The sequence below is a fragment of the Papilio machaon genome, chromosome 11 (assembly GCF_912999745.1).
Source record: "Papilio machaon chromosome 11, ilPapMach1.1, whole genome shotgun sequence".
Classification (NCBI taxonomy): Eukaryota; Metazoa; Arthropoda; class Insecta; order Lepidoptera; family Papilionidae; genus Papilio; species Papilio machaon.
Genome location: NC_059996.1, coordinates 7,225,081 through 7,251,737, shown reverse-complemented (window position 1 = coordinate 7,251,737; position 26,657 = coordinate 7,225,081). Strand labels below are relative to the sequence as shown.

At 33.7% G+C, this 26,657-nt stretch overlaps 1 protein-coding gene across 1 annotated transcript; it reads left to right on the top strand.

The window, feature by feature from the left end:
- The first annotated feature begins 489 nt into the window (after positions 1 to 489).
- LOC106717672 (spondin-2) lies at positions 490 to 25,618 on the top strand. The gene is made up of 8 exons (XM_014511583.2): positions 490 to 692; positions 12,520 to 12,770; positions 21,474 to 21,673; positions 23,548 to 23,652; positions 23,821 to 24,000; positions 24,287 to 24,507; positions 24,845 to 25,029; positions 25,248 to 25,618. The coding sequence occupies exons 2-8, from the start codon at positions 12,587 to 12,589 to the stop codon at positions 25,448 to 25,450; spliced, it is 1,278 nt and encodes a 425-aa protein (XP_014367069.1). The 5' UTR covers positions 490 to 692; positions 12,520 to 12,586; the 3' UTR covers positions 25,451 to 25,618.
- The last annotated feature ends 1,039 nt before the right edge of the window (positions 25,619 to 26,657 follow it).

Genomic DNA, 26,657 nt, shown 5'->3' with positions numbered 1-26,657 from the left:
GTAACAATATTGTAACGCGTTTGGATGAATTTTAAGCGACGTTAGTGACGATGTTAGTTCTTGCTGAATGAAGATTTAGTGAAATTTTCCATTCTGAAATTTTAAAAGAATGGTAAAGGAAAGATAAGCCATTACTAAGTTTCTTCAATTCTTCTTTTTTCGGGAAAAAAATTATGACACCTGGTTTTCTCTGGCCAACCTCTCGTCTATTGGGGTTTACGTATATTATTACAACCTGTACTCGATACGAAGAGCTCGGCTCGTGCAAACATAATCGAATATGAAACATAATATTTACAACTACCGCACGGTCACGAAAAAGCTCTCACGTAGAACGCATGTTATCCTATTACACGTAACCCACAATAAACATCTGATTCTTTCCTGCGCACCTCTATGCACCTTCTTTTGTCTCGCTCATGCAAATACACATCTCTGTCCGGCTGTGTTCGGTTCGGGAGCTCCTTATTCCCTAGTTCATTCCGCGAGCTCGCGGTGATAGGACGCGTACGTCGCTCCTGATTTTCATGAAAACGTGCGGCCCGGGAGTGTTTTTTTTCTACCGGTATCTTAATGAAAAATTGATGAATAGGAGCCTTTAACGATCTTTTTTCCGTAACGGTGTAGTGACTCGAATGAAATATTTGTAGAACTGTGAAAGGGTGGCGATGTTACGGGATGCTGTCGCTTTGGTAAGTGTAACCTTACACCGATTACAGGTGGATAAGTTGCCTGAAAATTATCAGTACAGGTAGAGAAAGCGATAAGTGGGCCCGGAAGTAGAATTTATGTTTTACATTTTTTTTGTTGAATTTTAAATTGAATATTATTTGAATTTTTGAAATTTAAATTTTTATAAAATGATTGGATTTATAAAAATTGTTTATATCTGTTACAGAAGTTTTAAATTTAACAAATAACAGCTGTTAATTGTAGTTAGAGCGTTTGTCTTTTAAATTAAAGTGGGTACGAATCTGTAGAGATATTATAGTGCCGATATCAACATAGATAATCTTGGACAAAGCATGTGTGTACATTTGTTAAACTAATTTAAATCTGTTCTAATTATAATATAGAATTTAAAAGCACAGTAGTGTACATTTTTGATATCTTATCTGTAGAATTGCTTCGTAATTTTATAATGTATAGATAATTGGAGTTATTGTGTCTATTTCTGCATCACTTAGCTGCGAATTACTTTCGAAAATCTTCTAGAATAGAAGATTGTCATACCGCTCATTCAACACATTTTAATACTGCAAAGGATTCTCATGATAAGCTGTTTTTGTTATGAACTTTAATATTCTTGTATAAATAAAATGGTTAACATCTTTCCGCTTAACACACTTTAGAGTCCACGTTTAAGTTAAAAAAGAAGATAAGGTCTAAATGAAACCATTTATGAAAGGTTAATAGCCCATTTACAAGAAGGTATTATATTCTAAAGATACTGTAAGCGGTTCGAATCAATTGATTAAACGATTTTAGGCATTTCCAAATCAATGGAAAATAAGGAATATCTGTTTTCCTTGAATTGATAGGCTATTTTAACCGCTTACAGATTTCATAAGCTTTATGAGAAATTTGAGAGGTAAATTTTCTTATATGAAAAAGGAAAATTTATTTTGGTAATATGGTATTGGTAATATGATTGAATTTTATTTATTTTTTTTGCTAATTTTGCAGTGATTTTCTTTTGCAGACTGTAGTTGCGACTTTAGGCGACATATCCGTTTAGCTTGCAATGTTTTGTTACTAAAACATTTCTCAACAAATTTAGGATGTAAGAATACATATATATTCACGAGGTATACTTTTAAATTGACGTCGGGTTATCCACGATTGCTATTTGAATATAAATTTTGAATGCAGTCTGTTGGAATTGAGCTTCAATAATTAATTGGCTATCGAATTAAAAATTTGCGACGAGCTTTCTCATTAAAAGTTTGTACTTGATTTTGAACAAATTTGGCCGTGTTAACATCATAAAAAAGACTTTTATTGAAAGACTAGCTGTCGAATGCGACTCCGTCCGCGCGCTTTTAAAAAAAACTAAATGGGGGGGGTATGAAAAATAGATGTTGGCCGATTCTCAGACCTACTGAATATGCTCACAAAATTCCATGAGAATCGGTCAAGCCGTTTCGGAGGAGTATGGCAACGAAAACTGTGACACGAGAATTTTATATATTAGATTTTTGGTAAAAGTCAAAGAGCTCACAGAGCTTTTTCCTTATAAAATTTCCTCATCTGCTGACTTTTTTAAAATTATGCATCGAATTAATCATATACAGTCACGATAAAATCGTATCTTGGAGTGCAAAGCACCCAGCGAGGCTAGCACAAGTGGATGTAGTTCACAGGTTTAATTTTGTGTTAAACTTACTATGTGCCCAGTAGTTCTGATTTTTACTAGTATTTCTAAATATAGAATATACAAGAGCCGCGCCCTATGACAGAGTCGGGTGTAAGATATCGTATAACGAAGTTCTAAGTGCTGCCATTGTCATGTAGGAAGTATCACTAGCCATTAGGTGAATGCCCCGTATGACTTTTCGCTATTCCTCGAAAAGGAAACTTTATTTTTACACATTACTAAGAAAAAGGCAAAAGTTACTTTGGTAACGTTCCATTGGTTGAATCGTAAGAAATCAACCATTCATAAGTGTGCAATATTTATGTAAGAACACAACAAATACCACAAAAACCTTACCTTTGTTACCTAAATTTACCTTTTTTTATCTAGCCTTTTTTCATGTAGAATAAGCGGGACAACAATATGTTTTTGTACAATTGTGTCGGCAGTAGAAATTCACGAATCGATAAACTACATACTCGGCGGTATTTCCAAACCAGTACGACTTAGGGTCCTTCAAGAAGCGAGCGTATCACCATCTCAAAGGCCGGCAACGTATTTGCGATTCCTCTGGTATTGCAGATGTCCATGGGCGTCGATGAACACCTAGGTGTTCCCGCTGCTCGTTTGCCCCCTTTTCTTATAAAAAAAAAAAAAAAAAAACTAATCTGGACTTGCCAAAGTTATAAATAAATATCTTAAAAGTAATTTATACTTGAATAAATTGTTTCTAATATTATTAAATATCTATTTGTTAGCTCTTGAGCTATGTACGAACACTATTACTGTTAACTAGGTCATCTATTTTCCACAATTATATTCTCGGTTACGTGACTACTAGATCGATATGTCTACGAATAAACAAGCTTAATCGACTACTTTATACTCTTTAGGTGTAATCTTACTAATATTATAAACTAGCTTTTACCCGCGACTCCGTCCGCGCGGAATAAAAAATAGAAAACGGGGTAAAAATTATCCTATGTCCTTTTCCTGGTTCTAAGCTACCTGCCCACCAATTTTCAGTCAAATCGATTCAGCCGTTCTTGAGTTATAAATGGTGTAACTAACACAACTTTCTTTTATATATATAGATGCGATAATTTAGATGGATGTCTGGATGTTAGAAGATATCTCTGGAACGGCTCTACGGACCTTAATGAAATTTAGCACAGACATAGAACATAGTCTGAAAGAACACATAGGCTACTTAAGTTTTTTTTTTAATTTTAATTATTTTGAAAAGTGGATAAAACTCAAGAACTGGATTCTTAATTCCATTTAGATCAAAGGCTTAAATGAAATAAACAAAGGAATGTCAAGTTTCATACATCGAGGTTCTCTCTCTCTCTTTCTCTCTCTCTCTCTGCCTAGCTCGAATCCCACATGGTGGTGGGATCGGCATAACATCGAGGTTATTACGCTAATACACTTACTGTGGGTTCCTGAGACCAAAATCGCTGTATAAAACATATCCTCATCCATGTGATAAATTTTTACAGAACAAAGAAAACAATATATTTTAAACCGGAATTGTGGTCTTAGAAACCTATAGTTATTCAGTTAGTTTAAAATTGTGAAATTGTTAAAGGCATTTTCCGCTATAATGGCGATGTTACAAAATATTTTGAAATGATTTTTTTTTAGCTAGATAAAAAATGTGCAACCAGTGAAACAGAAGGTACAAAAATGCTTTAATTTCTACACAATGTGATCAATTTTGGTGTGATCTGTTTTGTGTGTTGCATTGGATCATTTCTATAGAATTGAAAGCCCGCATTCGTATCTTATAGGCTTAACTTTAGATAAAAACGAGTAGCACTTTCTCAAGTTTTATATCCGTCACGACCGAGAGAAGCTATAAAGCGCTTCCCGCTGAAAATTGAAAGTGGCCTCGGCTGTAAAACTTGCGATGAATGAAGCACTCACAGATATCAATTTAGGAATTCGACGCTTACGACGCTATGAAAATTTATCTTTTTTTTACATCGACTTATTGCTTTGTTTAGTGTTAGTAAACATACCTTCGAATAAAATAATCTCAGAGAATAGTTTCTAATTTAAGGTTTTTTTTTTGTAAAATAGCAATGATTTCTAAACGGAAAGTTGTTTTTACAGTTCATGATTAATATCTTTATTAGTTTTTCTAATTTTAAATGCTAGAAATTCGATGCAGATATAAAACTTGCTTATCTTCTCTAGCTAAGATATTACATAACATAATTTTTAATATTTAATTATTTTTTTTATTAATTAAGATTTCGAGTACTGTATAAATAAGTATATTGTAACCTTGTTCTAAGTACGATTATCCAGGGTAGGACTCAAACGCTGTAAATAATGTTAGGTGAATCGGAAACGAGGGTGATGGTGCGCTCCGTTGATTTACATCCTCCCCGCCTACGACTTATAAGGATAATTTTTTTCCGGCTCCATTTTTGTCTATCCCTTTCTCTGCCCGATTAACCCCGACTTGGGGAGTTTTGACAAAGTCATTGCGAAAACGAAATGACTATGCGAATCTAGTATATTTTTTTGTAATTGTTAATTTATTTACAGGTATTAAATTTTAATAAACAATTAAAATGCCCCTAATAAGATATGAATCAGTTATTTATTTAATTTTATTAGATTAAAATAATTTGGTCCGTTTACATAGCAGAGCCGATATATACAGATACAGATTTTATCGCAATTACGATTAAAGGAAGATTTAATATTACTTTGCACGTTTTTTTTTATCAAAAGAAAGCGCAAAAAGACCTCAAATTTAATAAAACAACAAAATAAAACTCAATGTTTGCGGTTTGCGATTAAAATCTGCTCTGGTCTTCGCCTCGGTCTGTGTAAACGCACCTTTAGTGCACAAACACGTGGGTTTCCACATCAAAATCGCATGTACAAAACCTTATTGTCTTACGTTAAAGTTTAAATAAAATTAATCATAACGTGATGAGATGCGTGGGTCATTAAACTGAAGGCTTATTTGTCTACAGCCTCCGATTTAGAAGCCGTATTTTGTCACAGTTTTTTGTAGTTGTTCATCGGCATTGGCTTCTGTGAATTTTGGTGTACACTTTCACCGGGATTATAGTTGACTGAGCGCTTAAGTTTTGTTGAACATTTTTTTTACCTTAAGAACATTAAGCAATGTATTTATCCAACTTATATTAAAAACACGTATTTCTTTTGAAAATATTTTTGTTTTCATTTTAGTCTCTATTTATCTCTATCATTCATTTGTTTTTAATATGCATGGTTTCATAATATTTTATTACATCTATATATATAAAAGAAAGTTGTGTTAGTTACACCATTTATAACTCAAGAACGGTTGAATCGATTTGACTGAAAATTGGTGGGCAGGTAGCTTAGAACCAGGAAACGGACATAGGATAATTTTTACCCCGTTTTCTATTTTTTATTCCGCGCGGACGGAGTCACGGGTAAAAGCTAGTATTTATATAAACAAAGAAACTACTCTACATATCTTTAGATGACAGGCAAATAATAACAGTCCAATAAACGTAACAATTGATGTTATGTCAATAAATCTGTAAACATTAATATGTTGACGTGTGTCACATTCCTATATAAATATGAGAATATTACGAAAAACATAGACTTTGTATCAATAGACAAGACAACATGAACCAAATCGTAATCTATGAATACTGCGTAATAAGTCTGTTTTACACTGAAATGTGAAGGCATTTGATTTTAACTGACGATCATGATTAAATTAGATTGTAGAAAACATTTGCTAGATATAAGACAAATGTATGGAAAACAAGGTAAACTAACGAAATTCAAGCATTTACGAAGTTTAAGAAACTTCAACGTTACATCGAGTTACGTTATAAAGAGTTTACAATTATATAGAAATGTTTCTAACAGTGGGTTTCGTGACAATTGTTTTATTCCATATTTATGCCACCCTTTTCATTTTCTTTGACAAAATAGACATAACAATAGGTAACAAGTGTCACGCAGTCGAATTCTACAGCAATGTCCACTCTATAGCTTATTTATTGGAATATCTATGCCCAAAACCAATATCCGTTGTTATAAGTTATAACTGTAGGTACATTGTTAACGGAGAATGACTGTCATCCGCCAAATATATTACGAAGCGCCATTCGACCGTCGACGTGCATTGACCTATTTCACGTCTATTTCTGCGCGGACAGGAATATACAGCGGACTTTAATGTTTACTTTGCTTTGATGATAACATCAAATTATCAATGCGTGAACTTTTTGATGAAAATTGTATTGACAGCTTTAAACGTGTCGAAAGGAAAAATATTTTGCTGTGCAGAACTAATGTACACTTCGGTCGTTAAAATAAAAAATGCGTAATGTTATGTAATTTAAATTATTAAACGAATTAGAAATATTTACCTAAAATGCCTAAAGAAGCATAAATGAAAAACGTATTACTAGTAAAATAAGAGGCAAAATACTGACGTACAACATTCTTAAGGCCGTTTTATTGTTTTTTTATATCAAAGGTGGTATCAAAACGAGCACACAGCCACCTGAATTCGCCGAAATAGCGAGGCGACCGTTGTCCATAGACATCCGCAAATGCAGATGCGTTGCCTACCTTTAATCAACGGAAAAGGGGACGCACAGAAAGAAGATATTCCCCCTTACTATACGTCCCTTTTTCCGCCAAATCCACTTAATAAGAAATGAAGAACTAACATTAGGCCTCCGGCACCACACTCATCAGACGAAACGCGGAATTGTTTCCACTTCACGCCTGTCTTCTGTGTGGTCGTGGTATTTCACCGGTCGACCAGGCCCATGCGTGCACTGTTAAACTGTTAAAAAGTCTAATTAGGGAAGAGTTACTAGGTAGACAAATAGGTGTTTTAATAAGACATTGAACTATGTCTAATATATAAAATACTCGTGTCACAGTTTTCGTCACCGTACTCCTCCAAAACGGCTTGACCGATTCTCATGAAATTTTGTGAGCATATTCAGTAGGTCTGAGAATCGGCCAACATCTATTTTTCATACCCCCCCCCCCATTTTTATTTTTTTTTTAACTGCGCGCGGACGGAGTCGCGGGCGACAGCTAGTAATAATATATAAATCTACTCTTATAAACGATCACAATGCCTTACTTTACATTGTATAACTTTAACTAAACCTGGTTTTATTGATTGTCATAACAAGATACAACTAATTTAAAAGTTATTTTCAAGATTGTTACCATCGCTTAACCCAATATAGCGGTCGCATTAGGCTTGTCAACGGATTACCTCATCGAAGCGTTGGCCAAATAAAGTGCACCCAAAAGCATAATCAGTGTTTCATCGCTCACGTCGGGATTGTGGCAGATGTCCAAGAATTTAATTCAATCACTTGATCTCCTTTCCACAAACTATTTCCCACTTTTTTAACGAGATCAACGGCCAAATAAAGATTTTTTAATAAGTTCAATTTGAGTTTATCATTGCAAGTAGTTAAGGGAAAAATATTAGCATTTTTTGCAGATTTCTGAAGGTATTCTTGATTATTCGTATTTCTTGATTACCAGAAAAATATCCAGATAATTAAAAATATTATAAAATTATTTTAACCCAAATAGAATAGAGTATTTTTTACTACGTTACTGATTTGAAGGTGCAGTTTTCTGATGAGAGTTTTATAAAAATTAAAGATTAGTAGCTGTGTCTATATGAACCAATATTTTTCCTTAATAAGATAGATATCGTGATTGCACGCGATTTAAAAAAAAAACTGGTTTGAAATAAAGATTTTAAAGTAGAGAATTAATTAAAAATACGTGGATAGCAATAGCCGATGATGATATCGCGAAACAATAAGCTAATCGAATTATTGCTCCTGCGGGAGTGAATGACGAAAAACAAAAGACAGGGAGGGATCGGAACGAGTCGCCGAGTTGTTTACAAGGGACCGGCGGGCGACGGCGACGGCCCCGTGTTTTATAGCCAGGCCGGGGATTGCGGTAAAGGTGGGAATAGATTATCGTTAAAATTTAAAGCCAAACCGACGCGATATTTTTGGCTTTGAACTTTTTTACAGCGTGAAAAAGTTTGCGCTTTCGAACAAAGGAAAAACATAGCTATTGGTACACACACATTATGAGTGTATTAGGAGACCTTTTTTTATAGTGTATTTACTATAATTTATTTAATTTTAACACAATTCTTTTAATTTTCCTATTTTGTCTACCTTTCTGGATATTTAAATAGGCTATTCCATATAGGTTAGTTTTTTACCGATACGTTGAACATTTTTCCTTTAATTGACCAACAAAAATATGATTTTTTGTTTTATATAAGATCACAAAATGTTTTCCTTTTCCTCTTTTTTCAATTTGTGGTTTTGTAAAAGGCGATCCAAGTCATTGAATTCAATAAATGTGAAAGAAAATCTAGAAAAATCCGGTCGAAAAGGATTTTCGTTATTTTGAAAGGACAAACCTTTTGTTACATTTTTTCTGTAGAAATGAAATGTTTTGAATACGAACCAATATAATGGTATACTAACTCGTCTTTGCATAAGATATTGGCTTGTGACCGATGGGATTTTGAAATGTACGATTCCTTATATTGAATCTTTACATTTATTGATGTCGTGAAAATGTTGCGGATTCCTCTTTTTTACATTTGCATCTTCCATTTATGTTAAGTTTTTCTTCAACTTTATAACAGAAGTATCGGAAATTATAAAATAAAACGAATAAAATTGTTTAAAAACAAGCGACACCTTATTTCCTATCTTTCTCCATTTTGTTGTGGATTATAAAGTATATGGAAAACCTTCGAAAACAACTTACAAAAAAAAAAACTTATAAGAACATAAAAAATAAATTAATAAATGCAGATATCAAAAACAAGCAATAATAAAATATTAAAACATCCAAATCAAATCCAATCCCAAATCAGCCGAGGGGTAAAGTTTATAAAGAAAAATGCGTTTGTAAAATGAACTAAAAACTATAGCTGCAATGTATTAATACTGGCGCAATATAGTGCCTTCCTAGAACAAGGCTGACATAAATTGCTTCAGGGACTCGCCCAGTTAACGAGCTAGCTGTAGGTGGGTGAACGTAATAATTTCTTTATTGTTCACAAATATAGAAACAAACCAATTGTTATTTAGGACAACGTAACTATCGCTATTGATCGAATATCGTTACTAAAAATCGAATACATATTCATAAGAAACCTTTTAACGGATGTAACAAAAACAAAATATTATACAGATTGTAAAAGTAAAAAAAAAACGATTCTTTCGTTGACTTACTTTACTTTTATTAAAGCTTTCAGGTTATTTTTTATTTAACTAAATAAAGCTTTTAATTTTTTTTACGAAACATCCACATTACATCCCTTAAGTATTTAAATTGTGGATGCGTAATTTTTAACAAATAATTGTTATAAAAGACAATTCCGCTTTTATTTGCGGATCGTAATAAAACAGAGCACAGTTTCAGCTTTTCAGGCGACCCTAATTAATCCCATAATGCCTCGCTGACATGAAATGGAAGAAAACTACGGCCGACAGTGGAATGCTTTAAAATAATTTGTCCTTGTTACAATGATCATGGTTTTATTTAAGAATAAACAATTTATACGATGTATCGTTATCCTTAATTTTGTTATAACGATGTGCAATAACGATACGCGTTGTAAACGTCAAAAACATTATATTTTTATCTAAATACTTTAGCGAAGTGAATCTCCGTGAATTTTCAGTGCCAAAAATATATAAAAACACAATGATGTCCCTCGAATAATTAAAACAAAAAAGAGATAACGACATGTTTTTTATGAGTATTGCGACCGTAGATACACATGGTTGCTGTTGTGTTAATTTGTTTATTATATAAATGCCAGCCCCATCGGCACGTCCATACGCTACGGCGATAGATGTCAAACTGAGTTAATGTGGAGATTCTCTGTAGGTAGACACAAAATAAACATTCTTGTAATTTCCGTTACCGTTGAATTCTAAATTAGTTTATAATTTTTTTAGATAGTATTGTCAACTTTTCAACAATGTCAATGAATGTGAAAAAAATTCTAATGTAGATAAAATAAATTTTGTTTCCGAAGCTACGTTTAGATCAAACGAAGAATTTTTATTCGTTTCATATATCAAACTAATTTTGAAAACTTACAACTTCTTGTTATGCTGAGGAATTATTATAGCTGTCATAGTATGGCGTCCGTCCAGGATATTATTAAAGCGGGCATGTTAAATACATTAATAATCATAGCCAGTTGCCGGGACATAGCAATATTTTGATGTGAATACGAGACGAAAATAATGTGTGAGTTATTATTTAGTAGTATTTAATTTGTATTTTTAATATGATGCTAAGATTAAGTTCGTTGCTCTTCTAGATTTATACAGCGAAACTATTTTATATAGATGAACTTTGCAAAGAAAAATCTTACTTCAAACTGACTTATTTTTAATTTAAAACTATTAGAAAGGAACAATAATAATATAGTTCTAATACAAATTTTTTATTTGTGCAAAATAGAATATGTTAAATTGGTTTGTTTCGTATCCTGTCAAGATTTCAAAAAGAAATTTAAACGTTCGAAATACTCACGATTCTGTGAACCACAATCATCTTTGACATTCACAATGTGTTAAATATGCTTTAGACGATTCAGCTTTAGTATCTTTAGTTGCAGATAACATTCAACCTTGAGAGGTCGAGCCTAAGCATTCTAGTCACGAGCCGCGCCACTCGCTGCAAATCCCTAAAGTAATTGAATGGTTCAGTTGTAAAGTGTATTGAGAGGCGATTGGCTATACAGCCATCGGTAGTCCCCCGATCGTACTATGCCGTCGAAAAGTTTAACGGGTTAAGGTATTAGTTCAGTTAACAGTTTAGAGAAAATTGTCCCGTTCTGTAGTAATAAAGTTTATCGGAACGTTTATAGGAAAGTGTTCGACGCTTGTTACATCGAGCGTATTAATTTTGTTACTGAGTGTATTGATGTTAATTAAAGATAGCGTATCTTCAAGTACAATTAAACTAGCAGTTGAATCTTGTACGTTTATTGTTTGTGAGTATAATTGATCTGTTACGTGTACAGATAATAGTCTGGTAGATGAAAAAACAGATCGTTTGGTGGAAATTAATAATCGAAACATACGAAAAGCATACGAAAAACAAGCTGCTTTACTTTATGGTTTTTGACTCATAAAATAAAGTTACATCGAAAGTTCTAGATATAGTTTAAATTCTACATAAACAGAGCTAAAATGAGAGTTGTTAATAGTACGATTTTCTCAATATAGGTCCGTAGACATTTTATCTTAGAGATCCAGTTTTGATTACGGGAACCCATTCAATTTCGGGCAAGGTTGATCTTGGCAGCAAGCTGATAATCTTGCATTGGACGTATTTTGGTTGAAATTGATTATTGAACCTTGGAACTTACATGAAACGTAAAAACACCTTTGGCACAAATTTTTAGTGCTCTAAATCCATCACTCAGGGTTACATTGTTATTATAAAGTGTTTAGAATTAACAGATTGTTTTGAAAACAACTTCGCTAGGCAAGTCGGTGGTTCATACTTAATGTTTTAACTGACTACCGCTGTTAGCACTTTCATTCATTACGTAGACATTATTCCAAATAGCTAATTATTATGGTCAGCCTTATTTGCGGAATAAAAATATTTGTATTCCGTCAGGTTAAAATTTATGAATGGACGAAGATTAAGTCAATCTTTAGACTTTCACGTCAGGAATGATGTCAATGAACTCGTCTATTTCAGTCTCTTTGAGGTGAGATGTTGGTTAAATTAACGCGACGGATTGTTGACGCACGTGTCTGGTAAAAAAATATATATTTAAAAATAAACGTCTGCACATTTTAAAATTAACCCTGTCTACCCTGGTTAAACTACTTATTAAGGGAAATTATTTATAAGCTTACGTTTTTGGTGCAAACTTGAATCGTAAGATTTAATTCATTAAATTTCAAAATCGTACATTTTTCTAGACTGTCGCGTCAAATGTTGTGATGCATGTGAACTTAGCTTAGTCTTTAGTTGTATTACTATTTATCATGCAACGTGCAAACTTGATTTTGAGGTTTATTTAAACTTGAAACTTGGAGTACAATATAACCCTATTAATTTTGTTTCAGATGCAGCGAGAACGAATGAAATGATTATCAATTGTAGATAATGATTGACACCTAATACACATCTACAATGTTGTGGAACACGTTGTTGTTGTTGCTGCCGCTATTAGCGGTTGCGGCGGCTGCGGAGGACGGATGCAATCCTGATAAGATGACAGTCTACCGCATGGTCCTGCACACTTACTGGACGAGAGAGAAGTTCCCGAAGCACTACCCGGACTGGAGACCTCCGGCGCAGTGGTCGCGGATTTATGGTGAGTGGTTTAAAATAACACTCACAGTATGTAAACTCAATGATTACTAATATCGTTACTCTGAGATGTATCCAGAGATCATTAAATTATAATTTATTTATCTCCTTGTAATCAACCACGACGCTCTGGTAAACTCTTTTTACTACTTCTTTTGGAAAATTTGATTTTTTTTTTCATCCCTGTCTTAATTTTTGATAAAACAGAGATAATAATATTTTTAATATTTTTATCTCTGAAATCCACAGTAACTCCACTTGTATCATATATTTACAGAACACATCGTAGCCACAAAAAATACTTTATAAAACAACTACGTCGAAAGTCGCATAAACGTATCGTATAACACCAAAATTGTCCTCTTCAAGATCCCTTAATGCCTTCAATTTACAATTTTCCCTTTGACGTGGAGAGCGTATCTCGAATCCGGCTCCGTTCCACTCGCCGAATTTACAAAACAATGCCTAATCTCTTAAGACATCCCTTTGTACGTAAACGATAATGTTAAATTATTTTATTTACGCCGTTCTTTTGCCAAGAAATAAACGCCTTTATATTTTGTCAACCAAAATGACTCCATTTGTTATCAAAAATCGTATTTTTTTTACTTTACGTTGTTTATGATGATCAAAAAAGCTTTTATGATCGTTTTATGATAATAATTTGAATGAAGAACAATTTAATTAATCTGAATTAGCTTCTGAGTATATCTGGAGAAACATCCAAGTCGATGACCTAGATATTTCAATATTGTTTAAACTTCGAATATGTTTCTACAATAATAATTTTTATTAATATAATAATAATATATAATAATAAAGTATAATAATTTACAATAGTAATATTCATTTATTGAAGTCTTTATTCGCTAAATGCATTTCTATGTTTCTGTACATACGGCAACGCTTTTAAACCGCGCCTTTTTCACTGCGCAGTGTTGGATTTTGAACGCTGGGCGAATAGAACAAGAGTTATATTAAAGTATTCGTCACTCAATAGCCAACAACGCCTTGTTTTAACGCTGCGTTAAAAAGTGCCCGTGTAAATAAGGGCTTAAAAAATGAAAAGTAAGTTTAAGTCTTATGTTAAATAATCACATTAGTCTTGCAAAAGCTACCAATTTATAAATCTAAATAATGAATGACATTTTGAAAAAACATCTTCCTTGATCCTAAATATTAGCTTAAATCCAAAGCATCCGCTTTAACAGAATACATAAAATGGTGTTAAAATTGCCCAACCTTAATACTAAAGTTGAATTTGAAACACATCATGGCTGCATATAAAGTTATAAAAACATGAGATAGATGGGTAATAAAATGCGCCCAAAATACTCGTAGCGATATATTTTATCGATATATAAAATGTTTCCCGTATGATTTGATATTAGTTACAGAATCCCTTTTAGCCCAAAAGGAACGTGATGAAATTCAGATTTATTACACATATGTACATATAAGCTGTGGCTTCGTGTTTCCACTGTGGAAAAACTTGTATAAAAACGAATTTTCATCTTTGTTATTATTATTTTTAAATATAGTTTCCAATAAGATTTTAATGCAAGTCTTTCGTAAATGTATTATCAAGGTTATCTGCGCGTCTGTTTCTTGAAATTATTTCAGTCTTTCGTTAGATAAATTTAATCTTATTTTCAATATCTAATATATAAAATTCTCGTGTCACAGTTTTCGTCACCGTACTCCTCCAAAACGGCTTGAACGATTCTCATGAAATTTTGTGAGCATATTCAGTAGGTCTGAGAATCGGCCAACATCTATTTTTCATAATCCCCCCCATTTTTTTTTTATCTGCGCGCGGGCGGAGTCGCGGGCGACAGCTAGTCTCAGTATAAAATTATGCAAGTTCGCATTGGTCAGGGTGCATAAGATAAATTGGAATATATTATTTTGATTTTACTTATAAAATTATAAATCTTACTAATATTATAAATGCGAATGTTTAGATGGATGGATGGATGTTTGTTTGAAGGTATTTCCTGAACGGGTCAACGGATCTTGATGATTTTTGGCATAGAGGTAGAGCATAGTCTGGAAGAACACATAGGCTACTCATAAAGTTTTTTTTTAATTCCACGCGGACGGAATCGTGGGGTACTACTAGTAAAAAATAAATCGTAAGTATAAGAGCGCCGTCAACCGCCTTGGACGTATTTTAAAATAAACACAATTCTAGAAAAAAAATGAAGCGCTAGGCCAAAAATACATTAGTCATAGTATTATCTGTTGTGGCCGAAACTAGTCCTCGGGAATTGAAGTAGAGCCAAGACGTGTGACTCATCTATCGGACTCCCCTGACACATCACTTGCACTGCCTCAATTACACTTCCGAGAAATTTATTTTCATTCTACTATCGTTGCTATGATTAAAAATGAGTATAATGATTCGTGTAAATAGAAATAGTGGAGTCTACGTCTGGTCTCAAAAATATGTTACAAAAACACTATTACACAAATTAGTTTAGTCATGCACATTTAGCCTTTAGTTTTATACTTATTCTACGCTTGGCTAATAATGTGTGTGTATGAATGGCGTTATGCAATAAACATTCAATTCACACGAAAACATATATTCGATACGATTACATACATACAATTCGGCGACTTATTTAAGACTGGATTACGAAAGGAAACAAATATAACTTAGTTAGCCTATTCTGTGAGGGAAATAGACTTCGTCCACACCAAGTATATTGATGACGTCATTACGTAGATTTCTTTATTGCTCTGGGGGAAAAGAAATTGGAATACATGTAGACTAACAAGTCTCATTTATATAAAGTGCGACTGTTAACAGCTAGCATTCATCTAATATTACATACATGAGTATACTATGTTAACAGTAGATTACGGCAGCTTTTTGTCATCATTCAAGGGGGGAACCCTTATCAAATTGTCATCCCTTTCATTCTTTTTGACAAAACGGAGACAACAATATGTTTCAACACGGCAGTTGAATTCTATGGAATGCATTTACTGGAATTATGAAATGATTCAGAAATAATTGGTAATGTAAATGTGCAGTACATACTTTTGGAAGACAAATTGGTAATTTTATAATATTTTTAAATTGTCAACGAAGTAGGACATTATGAAAAACACATTATCATTTAAATGTCATTTATTCCTCAGGGTTGTTAAATATTACTCGAGTATGCTGTGCCTATAACGTTTATGCCTTGTAACATAGCCAACTGGTAACGCATCGTATTGTGACATTCAAACTTTATTGCGGCTCGTAATTAGCAGCATACGGATGTCTTCGCGGTGTGACCTGTGACCACTGTGAGTGAACGAAAAGTGACGCACGGGTGTACTCCCCAGCAGTATCCTTGTACATCTCGCCGGTACTAGAAACATTGTAGTGTTAATGTAGGGTCTCGAGCGAAATTTCTAGGCGTTATCTTAATATATATAAATCTCGTGTCACAATGTTTGTCCTCAATGGACTCCTAAACCACTCAACCGATTATAATAAAATTCGCACACCATGTGCAGTTCGATCCAACTTGAGAGATAGGATAGTTTAAATCTCAAATTATAGTCGCAATTTTAATTTATTGCTAATTATTTGTCTGTTATTATTTGACAGTCACAATTATCTGTTAACTCCAAATGATTCTAACAGATGTCGATACCTTTCGACTGGGTTGAGTAAGTAATCAATAGATGGCGCTGGTAAATCTACGAACGTGTCATATAAGCTTATTAACTGCGCGCGGACGGAGTCGCGGGCGACAGCTAGTAATATAAAATGTTTGAATGATACACTCCATCACTGTGACTGTGAATCATAGCTATGTAAACAAACCATCTAATCACAATTCAATGGATAATTTGTGAGAGACGTTTTGAATATAATATTTAATTTATTTTTTATTTATCTATTTAATATTAATACATAGAATATTAAATAGCTCTCAATTGAGAAAGCGGTTCAACTATACATATTGAATAAGTGTAGTGTTTATAATTATTGTTAACACGCATAATGCCACCAAAAAATCGTAGTAGCATTAAAATTGTTAACCAATTCTTGCTTAAAATATTTGTATTTTAAACCATCTTAAAATCATGACGATGTCATATTTTACTTAGTTATTACTTCATTAAAATTATAATTTTTTATTTGTTCTCACAATTCAGAGTACCTTTTCATTATTACATTGTGCTTTATCACAGAACCACAAGCGGCTATCCAATACAATTAATACAGTTACGTCATCTGCATGAACTTCATTATATAGAGACTAGTGTACGAGACTGGAACATCCTGTGGTTTATGGTTAACGTTTACATTACAACTTTATCTAAATATACTCAACATAAAGTAAAGAAATTAAAAATAGATAAAAATAAAGCAGCATTTATTAAACAAAAAAAAATCCATTAAAACAAAAAAACAGTTGCTGCATTACTCCAAAAAATAATGTGACACCCTTTGACCGTCGCTGATTGATACTATTGTCGTCAACGTGGTTACAAGTTACACTATATCACCACAATGATTTCAGTATCAGTTCTAACTTCATTATTTCTTTGTACGCATTTCGGACGCCTACGAATAGTAATGTTGCAATAATCATGATTTGTCAAAAATCCGCGCCGGGAGCTTGAGTATCGATATAAAAGAGTTGACGTATATTTAAGCTAAAATTTATTTGAAACATTGTCTAATTTTTTATGGTAAGGCCCTTATTGGCTAACGGGAATAAGATCAGCTGATACTGACTACATTGTCACTGTCGGCTACGCTTGTTTTCAGCTTCGTCGTAATTACTTCAACAAGGTTCAGGTAATTGTGAAAAATTTAATTAATTTAAAATTATAAGCAGAAACGTATTAGGATTAGAGTATTGTTATTTCAGAACTGTATCTATAACAATATAACTTTCGAGCACGTCTGTATTTAAATTCGAATTTGGCAATGCATAATGTACAGTGCAGAACAGAAGTATTTATATTTATTGCATTGGAAAGGATTTAAATGTGATGTATTCATCGTTGTAAATAACCACTGCGTTTTAAAAATCGTATTTTGTTCTTAATCACTATTTATTTGGAACGCAAGTGGGCGGAAACAAATTAATGTCACGGTAATCTTGAATTTCAAGAAATCAGTGTTATTCTTGTAAATAAATGGAAATTTGTGCCACATTTTATTGTTTAATACAAATCTTGTGAGCTAGTAACGAAACCAAAATGACTGAACTGTATCATTATGGCATAGTTTTATGGGTTAAATATAAAAGCATTCCTCAATATTAATTAAACGTAGACATTAAATCTAATCATTTAACTATCATGCGTTAGAATATTGAATTACAAAGTTTGGAAGTATTTTAAATTTAGTTTGAATGTATCTTAAACACTAAACTGTAAACGCCAAAACAAAACTAACAAATTTCCAATTCGTATATCAAAAACTTTCTCATGTCGTAGGCTGTGAGTGAATCGATCCCACAGAGCCGACTGAGGCCGTTAATCAACAGGATAGAGAGCAACCGCGGACCTTTTCGACAACATTTCAACTTCCACGCGATCCCTTCGCCAGCCTTGGGACCTGTTAAAATGATGAACACATGTTTTTCAAATGAGGAATGAGGGCCGGAACGAAACAAACCTATTGTATAAGAAATATACTTTGTATTTAACGTTCCCTTTGTATGTACAACAATGTAAAGTTATTTATTTAATCTAAAGAAAGGCTCCATGAACTTGCTCAGCATAAGTTGTACATTGTTCTGTTATTTTTTCATGCCTCCATAAAAAAATTGTATTAAATTTTTTATGTGTAACTATGTCATTAATATGTAGGACTAGCTTTTACCCGCGACTCCGTCCGCGCGGAATAAAAAATAGAAAACGGAGTAAAAATTATCCTATGTCCTTTTCCTGGTTCTAAGCTACCTCCCCATCAATTTTCAGCTAAATCAGTTCGGCCAATCTTGAGTTATAAATAGTGTAACTAACACGACTTTCTTTTATATATACACATCAAAAAAGTCTAAGCAACACATATAAATTTCAATTTTACAATGTGTTTTCGGATTAAATCCTTAGTATTTTCGTACTTTTATTATTTATTAATGCTTTTTTGATATTAAACAGCAATTGTTTTTTTTATTTACTTTTTAATAATCTTAATTACCAATAAATACGAGTTAGGAATGTTTGTACGTAGTACAAAGTAAGGTGCCCTAATCAACTAAACTTAAAGTAAAATTTAATGGTTGTACAAAAATTGCATAAATTAATACAAAGTGTGGTCTCCTCTGTTATGGAGAACTTGCTGGCACCGATTATTCATAGAATCGATGAGACTGTTAATGTGATCCTACGGTAATTGCTCCCAATGAAATTTTGGTAAGTCCATCAGTTGTTGGGTTGTTGTCACTCCATCCAAGTCATTTAAAACACGTCTCTGGAGCATGTCCCATGCATGCTCGATGGGGTTGAGGTCTGGCGATTGTGCAGGCCAAGGCAATACCAGGAAGTTTTCCCTTGCCAAGTACTCCCGTGTGTGCAAAGCTGTATGCGAACGCGCATTGTCATGCATCAAGGTGAAATCGAAGCCAAGCGCTTGTGCGAATGGACGGACATAAGGTCTTAGAACATCCTCAACGTAATTTACAGCGTTCATGTTACCATTTACAAAAACGAGCTCTGTTCTTCGGTTCTTCATAATACCCGCCCATACCATAACTGTTAAGTCGTTGTATGGATCCACTTCCTGAAGCCACCTCAGTCTTTCAGTATTTCCAGGACAACGGTACAATCTTACCCTTCTAGTATCAGACTAGAACCCAAATCGAGACTCATCGCAAAATAAAATTTTATCCCATTGTTTCCGGGTCCATATAATGTGTTCCCTAAACCATTCATTTCGACGAGCGCGATTCCCGTGACGTATCGGTAGGCACCTAATTGGCCGTCGTGCTCGTAGGCCATACTCATGCAATCGATTTCACACAGTTTGGCAGCTAACAACAACACTACTTGAATTTTGTAGCCTCAAACCTATCTCTCGGGCGGTTAACATCGGCTGGCGTCTTTCAGTCAGTTGTATGTATCGATCTTGCCGTGTTGTTGTACACCTTCCTCGACCTGGGTGCTGCTCAGCAGGATCTCCCGTGTTAGTTTAACGCTGATGAACACGGCAAATAACGCTTCTGTTGATACCAAAATACCGAGATACCTGAGATTGAGTTCTTCCCGCTTGCAACATCCCTACAGCTCTCTGCATTTCATCTGCGTTCAAATGACGTCGCTCCATAACGTAAAAAATGTCTCAAAATTCAAATTTGTTCAAAACTTTTTTAATTATTGTTTGAATCTTAAAATTGATACCGAATACTAAATTTTAACAAGCAAAGAAAACGCTGTAAAATTCGAACAAATGCATTCGCTTTTGAATTTGTGAAAAAAAAAACAAATGATACTCGATTTTTTTTTTCACAACCAGCCAGTATGTCCTATAGATAAAAAAAGTTTACATAAGTATTACCTACTTAGTAAAAAAATGATAAAATAATTGATTAATAACTTGAAATAGTATGTGTTGCTTAGACTTTTTTGATGTGTGTATATAGATTTTCGTACTCGTATTTTCAAATTCTTTCAAGTTATTTTCTGTCATGGAATTTCATCTTAACAAATATTTCCATATTAAAATTTTATTAAAATGAAATAATAAGTTATCTTTACTTTCTATTACAAAAGTTTTCGAACAAAATAAAAATGTTGGGTACGACCCGCGACGGTATTTTTAATAAAAAAATATCAAATAGCTCCGGGACTGTTACGAACATAAAATTTGTTGGAACTCTCAGATTAAAAAGTTTGCCAACTGGGAGATCTGTAAGAGCAACAGATTCTGTAATATTTCTCAAGGCTTATATTTACAAAGCAATTTGCTACCCTTTTTTCGCGCCTTTCACAGTCCATCTGAGATTTAATATAACTTCATTAGAACTCGTGTTGGGAATAAATCTTCGTTTCTTTTTTATTGAACCACATTATAAAGCTTTATAAACAAATACATACTTTACAAACAGATACAAAACATTGTTTACTTCTTAAACTTGTTCAAACGACAAAAAATCACGACAATAATTCTTGTACAATAACTGAAAAACAAACCAAGAGGTCTATTTTATATGCAAACGTTATCGATCAATAAATCTAAGCTAATTCACGAAGACGTAATTTTAATACAACATTTTATGAAATTACTCCAACTAGGATCCATTGATAATTACTAAAGAAGGGCCTTATTAATAAATTAATTAGGAACGGTTTAACTCACGTATGATCGTCCGGTGACGGCACCGACTAGTTTCGGACCCGTCAGGGGTCCATCTTCAGAGCGAGTGTTTATTTTGAGAATTTCGCGGTTGCGTCGCGTCTCGCACTGAGTTAAGCCGTTCTTAATTCATTTATTATTATGTCTCACGAAAGTTTAAACAATTTAAGGGCCTTATTGTAGATTTAGTAATAGAAATATTCACTAAGTGACTTATTTTAGTAACCATCGTATCAACAATTTCTAACTATTTTTTACATCTTACTTCAACCACTATACTCAGGGTCCTTTGGTTACAAAACAGAGTCCCTTATGGAAGATTAGTCTACGCAAAGGAACTTATTTAGTGACCATTGTAATAATTCCTGATCTCCTTGTACACAGGTGTATCACACAATCGTCAGTATGTATTATTCCGTTTGGGTCGTCGTGTGTCGCCGCCAGTTCGTCAGTTTGCGGAGTCGGGTCACTCAGAAGCACTCAGCTCGGGCCCTGGGACTATGGATGTGTTCACTGCGCCTGCAATAACACAAGGCGCTGGTCGCACAGAGGCAGAGTTTTTCGTCGATGGAAATCATTCTAGGGTAAGATATCAACCTCTTTGTTTGATTAAAAAAAGTAATAAGTCACAGAGTATAGTAAAATATTCAACAATTGCATTGTTATAAGAACTTAGGTTAGTTTAGATATTAAATGCGCTTCGCATCTCTTTCCTTTTAGTTATAGATGTTGATGTTCTAAAAGTTAAAATGTACTATTAGAAATTTATACGTTTCATTTTATTTTATAAAGTAAAATGAACGCTGAGAGCAAAGGATAGTGTAAATTTAGTATAAGGACCTGCTTTAGTAACCATTAAATTATATATGCAAGTAAACATAATAACAATATCTTCATTATTTACGACAGCTCTTCAAATATTCAATATACTGTTATATGAAATGCAGATAACATGAATAAAATACAATAAATGTGCATCCTACACAACGATAACATTATTCCACGAATTCATGTTCAATGACAGACTTAAATGACAAAAGCTTCGATAATTTCACAATTATTGCGAGGCAGCAATAAAACTAGTATTTAATTAATGGCCCAGAGAGCAAACAACAATTATCCATCAAGCCACTTGAACGGATAAAAAAAACTACGCAGCCAATTCGAATTGAGTCGGTACAAGAGGGGCCGAAATTTATCGTGTTTGCTATCAAAGTTTCTTTATGGCCGGTTAGAATTAATTTTACTCAGTACTTTATTGCACTTGTACGTTAATGTTCTTGTAAACTATTTGGGTTTATTTTCAAAGTCAATTCTTGTTTTTAGTACCCAAGTAACTAAGTTTATATATTTTATCACGATAAAAAATCGATTTGAACAAAAAGTTTACACACTAAAGATACTCAAAATAAATAATAAAGAAAACTCAAAATATCTAAAACACAATTTAACGAAATTAAGTCTGCAACTAATATTATCATCATCATCATCAGCTCACTATACGTCCCCACCAAGGGGCTCGGAGCCCACCCACCAACCACGCTGGCCAAGTGCGGGTTGGTTGACTTCACACATATCTTTGAATTTCTTCTCAGATATGAGCAGGTTGCATCACGATGTTTTCCTTCACCGTAAGAACGTCGGATAAATGTACATATGTAAATCGAAAAACACATTGGTACATGGCGGGATTCGAACCCAGGACCTGCAGATTGCAAGTCAAGATCTTAACCCCTGAGCCACCGACGCTCTTATAATACTAAACTAATATTATAAAAAGTTGTAATAATTAAAGCAATTTGTTAATGTTTTTGCTTTAATTTTATTTAAGTTAGTATAAAAGTTTTCTATCAATTTTAATCAAAATAAAGTAGGATATAAAAAGGAACCATTTAGTTTATTCTCACTGATAAGAGATATAAAAGTGTTATTAAGATAAACGACGAAAGACAGTGAAGTACAAAATAGAGAGCACGCTACAAAGCCTTTGTTTTGAGACAAAGTTGTCTTAAGTGTGAGTGGTATAACTGCTAACGAAGATAAGCCCGGTATTCTTCTCTCTAGCCAGATATAACATTGTGTTTAAATCACAAAGGAGGTTTATACAGGCGAAACAATTCCCAACTCCACCGTATTCTGTCTACATCTCATTCGTCTCGAATATTCTATTGCGTAATTACGTTTTTGAAATTGAGACAGTGATACGAATGCAAATAATCTGGAGCAAGACATCATTGACCATTTTATCCGCTTCTTTTTGTCAACAAATGGCGTTAGACAACTATTATTAGCTGACTATTTTTTCGAAAGTTGTGTATGACGTATGCTCCGTATAAGTTAGGCCTCCAAGATAGAGCAGCGATAATAAATAAATATTAATAAATGAACAAACGTAAAGATTACAGAGTGTTAGGTATATATACAGTTTTTCCATCAATATTCTATTTTTTTTTATCAGGTGTCAGTGATGACAAAAATGATTCCGTCTCCAGACTGGTTCATAGGTGTGGACAGCTTTGATCTGTGCGTTGACGGCAACTGGCTTGATAGCATCACTATTGAAGTAAGTTTTTAATTAAAATATTAATTTGAACGTCTTAAAGTAGCATACAAAATCAGTGCTGGTTGAAGAAAAATTAAATAAATTTGTTAATGTATTTAAATACAATTTAAATAACTTCTAACTTCTGTTTAGTTCGTACATTATTTAATTTGATCGTTGTTAACTCAGGTGGACCCAGTGGACGCGGGCACGGACAATGGCTTCACATTCACCGCCCCCAACTGGCCGACCGCGCCGCAGGGGGTCGCCTACCGCATCACATCAAAGTACCCCTCCCACCCCGCAGGCTCTTTCTTCTACCCTCATTTGAGAAGACTGCCCCCTATCGCTACCTTTCAATTCATTAAAGTAAGTCAAGTTTGTTTTGTTACTGTTCATTACTGCATAACACTTTTAAGGAATTAATTCTGATTGACTCTTCTTTGTCAGTATTTCTTTAATACGTTTGATTTCGTTACAATCAAAAGGATAATCAGTGAATAACATGTAATGCTCTTTATTGAATCTTCTTTTATTCATTATAACGATTTATAATTTACACCAAAGATAAAATGTAACAAATAATTTTACAAAGATTTATTAATATATGCGGTCAGAATTTTGTTCCTAGTCTATATTTAATTTTGTTTAACAGCTTCGAGAATACGAACTCTCAGAAGTGTTTCACCGAGAGAATGACGACCGAAAATACGATGTTCTACAATTAGATAAACACAATCACAACAACATTGATGTGTTAGACGGAAATAGGGCGCTTTCCATCGCTGAAGAAGTGGAGAGAGCTGAACAAGCGCCCAGGATATATTCTGAAGGCTCAATGACGACAGTCGACAGCGCTTATTCGTTTTATTCTATGTAAGTGTAACAACTTATTGTAATATATATCAAAGTCACAGCCATTCAGTCATAAATGTCTATGGAAGTCAAGGTTAAATATTGTTTATAGGTGTTCTATGTAGGTCTATGGGCGGTCGTTTTGCTGTTTTGGAGAATTTCGGTGGTCGTTTTCTCGTTAAAATATAAAGAAGATTAAATCTCAAAGTCGATTTTTGCTGAATAGTCAAAAAACTACAGTAAAATTTTTTCAACATCTTCAAACACCAAAAATTTAACGAAAACTCAAATTCCTTACGCAAAAAAGTTTCCTGTATAACGTTAAAACCAAAATAATGTAAATTTAATTTCCGTGCAGTACGAATACAACAGTGAGCACAACTGAAGAGCCGCGATCAGCCAATGAACTGCCAACATCGGGTCCGACGGCCAGCGAGCGTTCCGCGCTGCGCAGTCTAGCACGCCGATACCGCGCGCGCCGACGACGCAAGCTGCGTGCTGACAACACGGATCCTGCTGAGAGGAGGAAGCGGAAAAGAGCTAGTAAGGAACTAACTTAGAAAAACAAAATCATATGAGTGATTCCTGGTTACCGAAGTACTATGAAATACGTCTTATTTTGAACACACATAGTGTCAAAAAGAAGAACTGAATTAATAGTGTTAGGGCAATTCATCTGGCCAAGATTAAATCTATTAACTTTGCCCTTCGTTTGTGTTCTCAATTGATGGTATGTGAATTCAACCAAAAACAAATTACAGGGCTTCTAGACTGCCGTGTATCAGACTGGGGCGAATGGAGTCCATGCCGCAGTGAAGGCGGATGCGTTGGATCTGCGCTGCGGACGAGGCGCATCATCCGGAGGCAGCGACCGGGCGGTGCGCCTTGCCCGCCAACCGCGCAGTCCCGTTGGTGCGCTACCAACTGCACGGCCCATGAAGACTGGCACAACAACCTCACATGAACCTAAAACCCCGACAATTTCTTTAAATCCTTCTTCTCGTATCTTCATCTCTTTTTTAAAACCAGCAGGAATTTTACTATGAAAAGTTTTCCACTAAAGTTCTTTGGAATGAATTAAAAAATCGTTTTAGTAAAATTTCTTCTCGACCCGCTCTTTTTAAAAAGTTTCTTAGCGTCTGTCTGTCCGTCCAAATTTTTTCTTTTGATTCCATTCAATATTTATTCGACATTTGATTTTAAATTGATGTGTAAAAATCAATTTTCTGTGTAAAAATACTTTAGTAAGAGATGACTGTTGATGTTCAAGATAACAATTTTAGATTAAATTCGATTACTTGCGGCTGTATTTAAAAGAGCTTCTTTCTATATTTTTCTTCTTTTTCGTCGATAAATGTTTCTTCGACATTCATTTGGTTCTTTACCTCTACAGAACATGTTTAATTAAATCAAACTGATTTAATATCTGTGCTAAACAATTTGAATCTTAAAAAAAATCTTTTGTACCCACCTTAAATTAAGAAAATAGGTTAACTTTAGATTAGTTGCGTAAGATAGCAGCCGTACTAAAATTTATTTTTTCAATGCTAGATGTTTTATTTATCAAAATTCTGCTCTAGTACAAAAAATATCGTGTCTTATATGAAAATGAATAAAAAAAAAAAATCACTTTAAATTCTCTTCCAAAGTTAATGTTAAATTGTATGGTCATAACTTGAGGGACGTGTTTGTAAGTGTGACCATATGTGTATTTAATACAGTATTTAATAAGTATAAAATGTTCATAAAGCTGAAAATATCTTTTTTTTTTCCTTGTATCTCTCGATTAACCTCGTGAGGTTGGTCAATTATTAGTATATTACCTCAATAGTGAAATACATATCGCTTATTTAAGAACTTTGTGACAGTAATTCAATAATGTAGTAGTATTGATTTAGTAAATGTTATTCGAATCCAAAGATGCAGCTTTTATTTTTAATAATAAATAATATAAGTGTAAAAATAGGTTAGTTATAGTAAGGCTATGAATTCAAATCTCTTGATGCTTTCTTGTAAATCAAAACAAAACAATCTTTAGTTCGTTACAACGTAGAATTTTTACTTAAACATAGTGAGTAAAAAATAATTTGTCATTTGATGAAAGATTTACCAATTAACGCAATTACGATAATCAATATGTTTACCTCAATGACATAAATTAGTTCATGTTA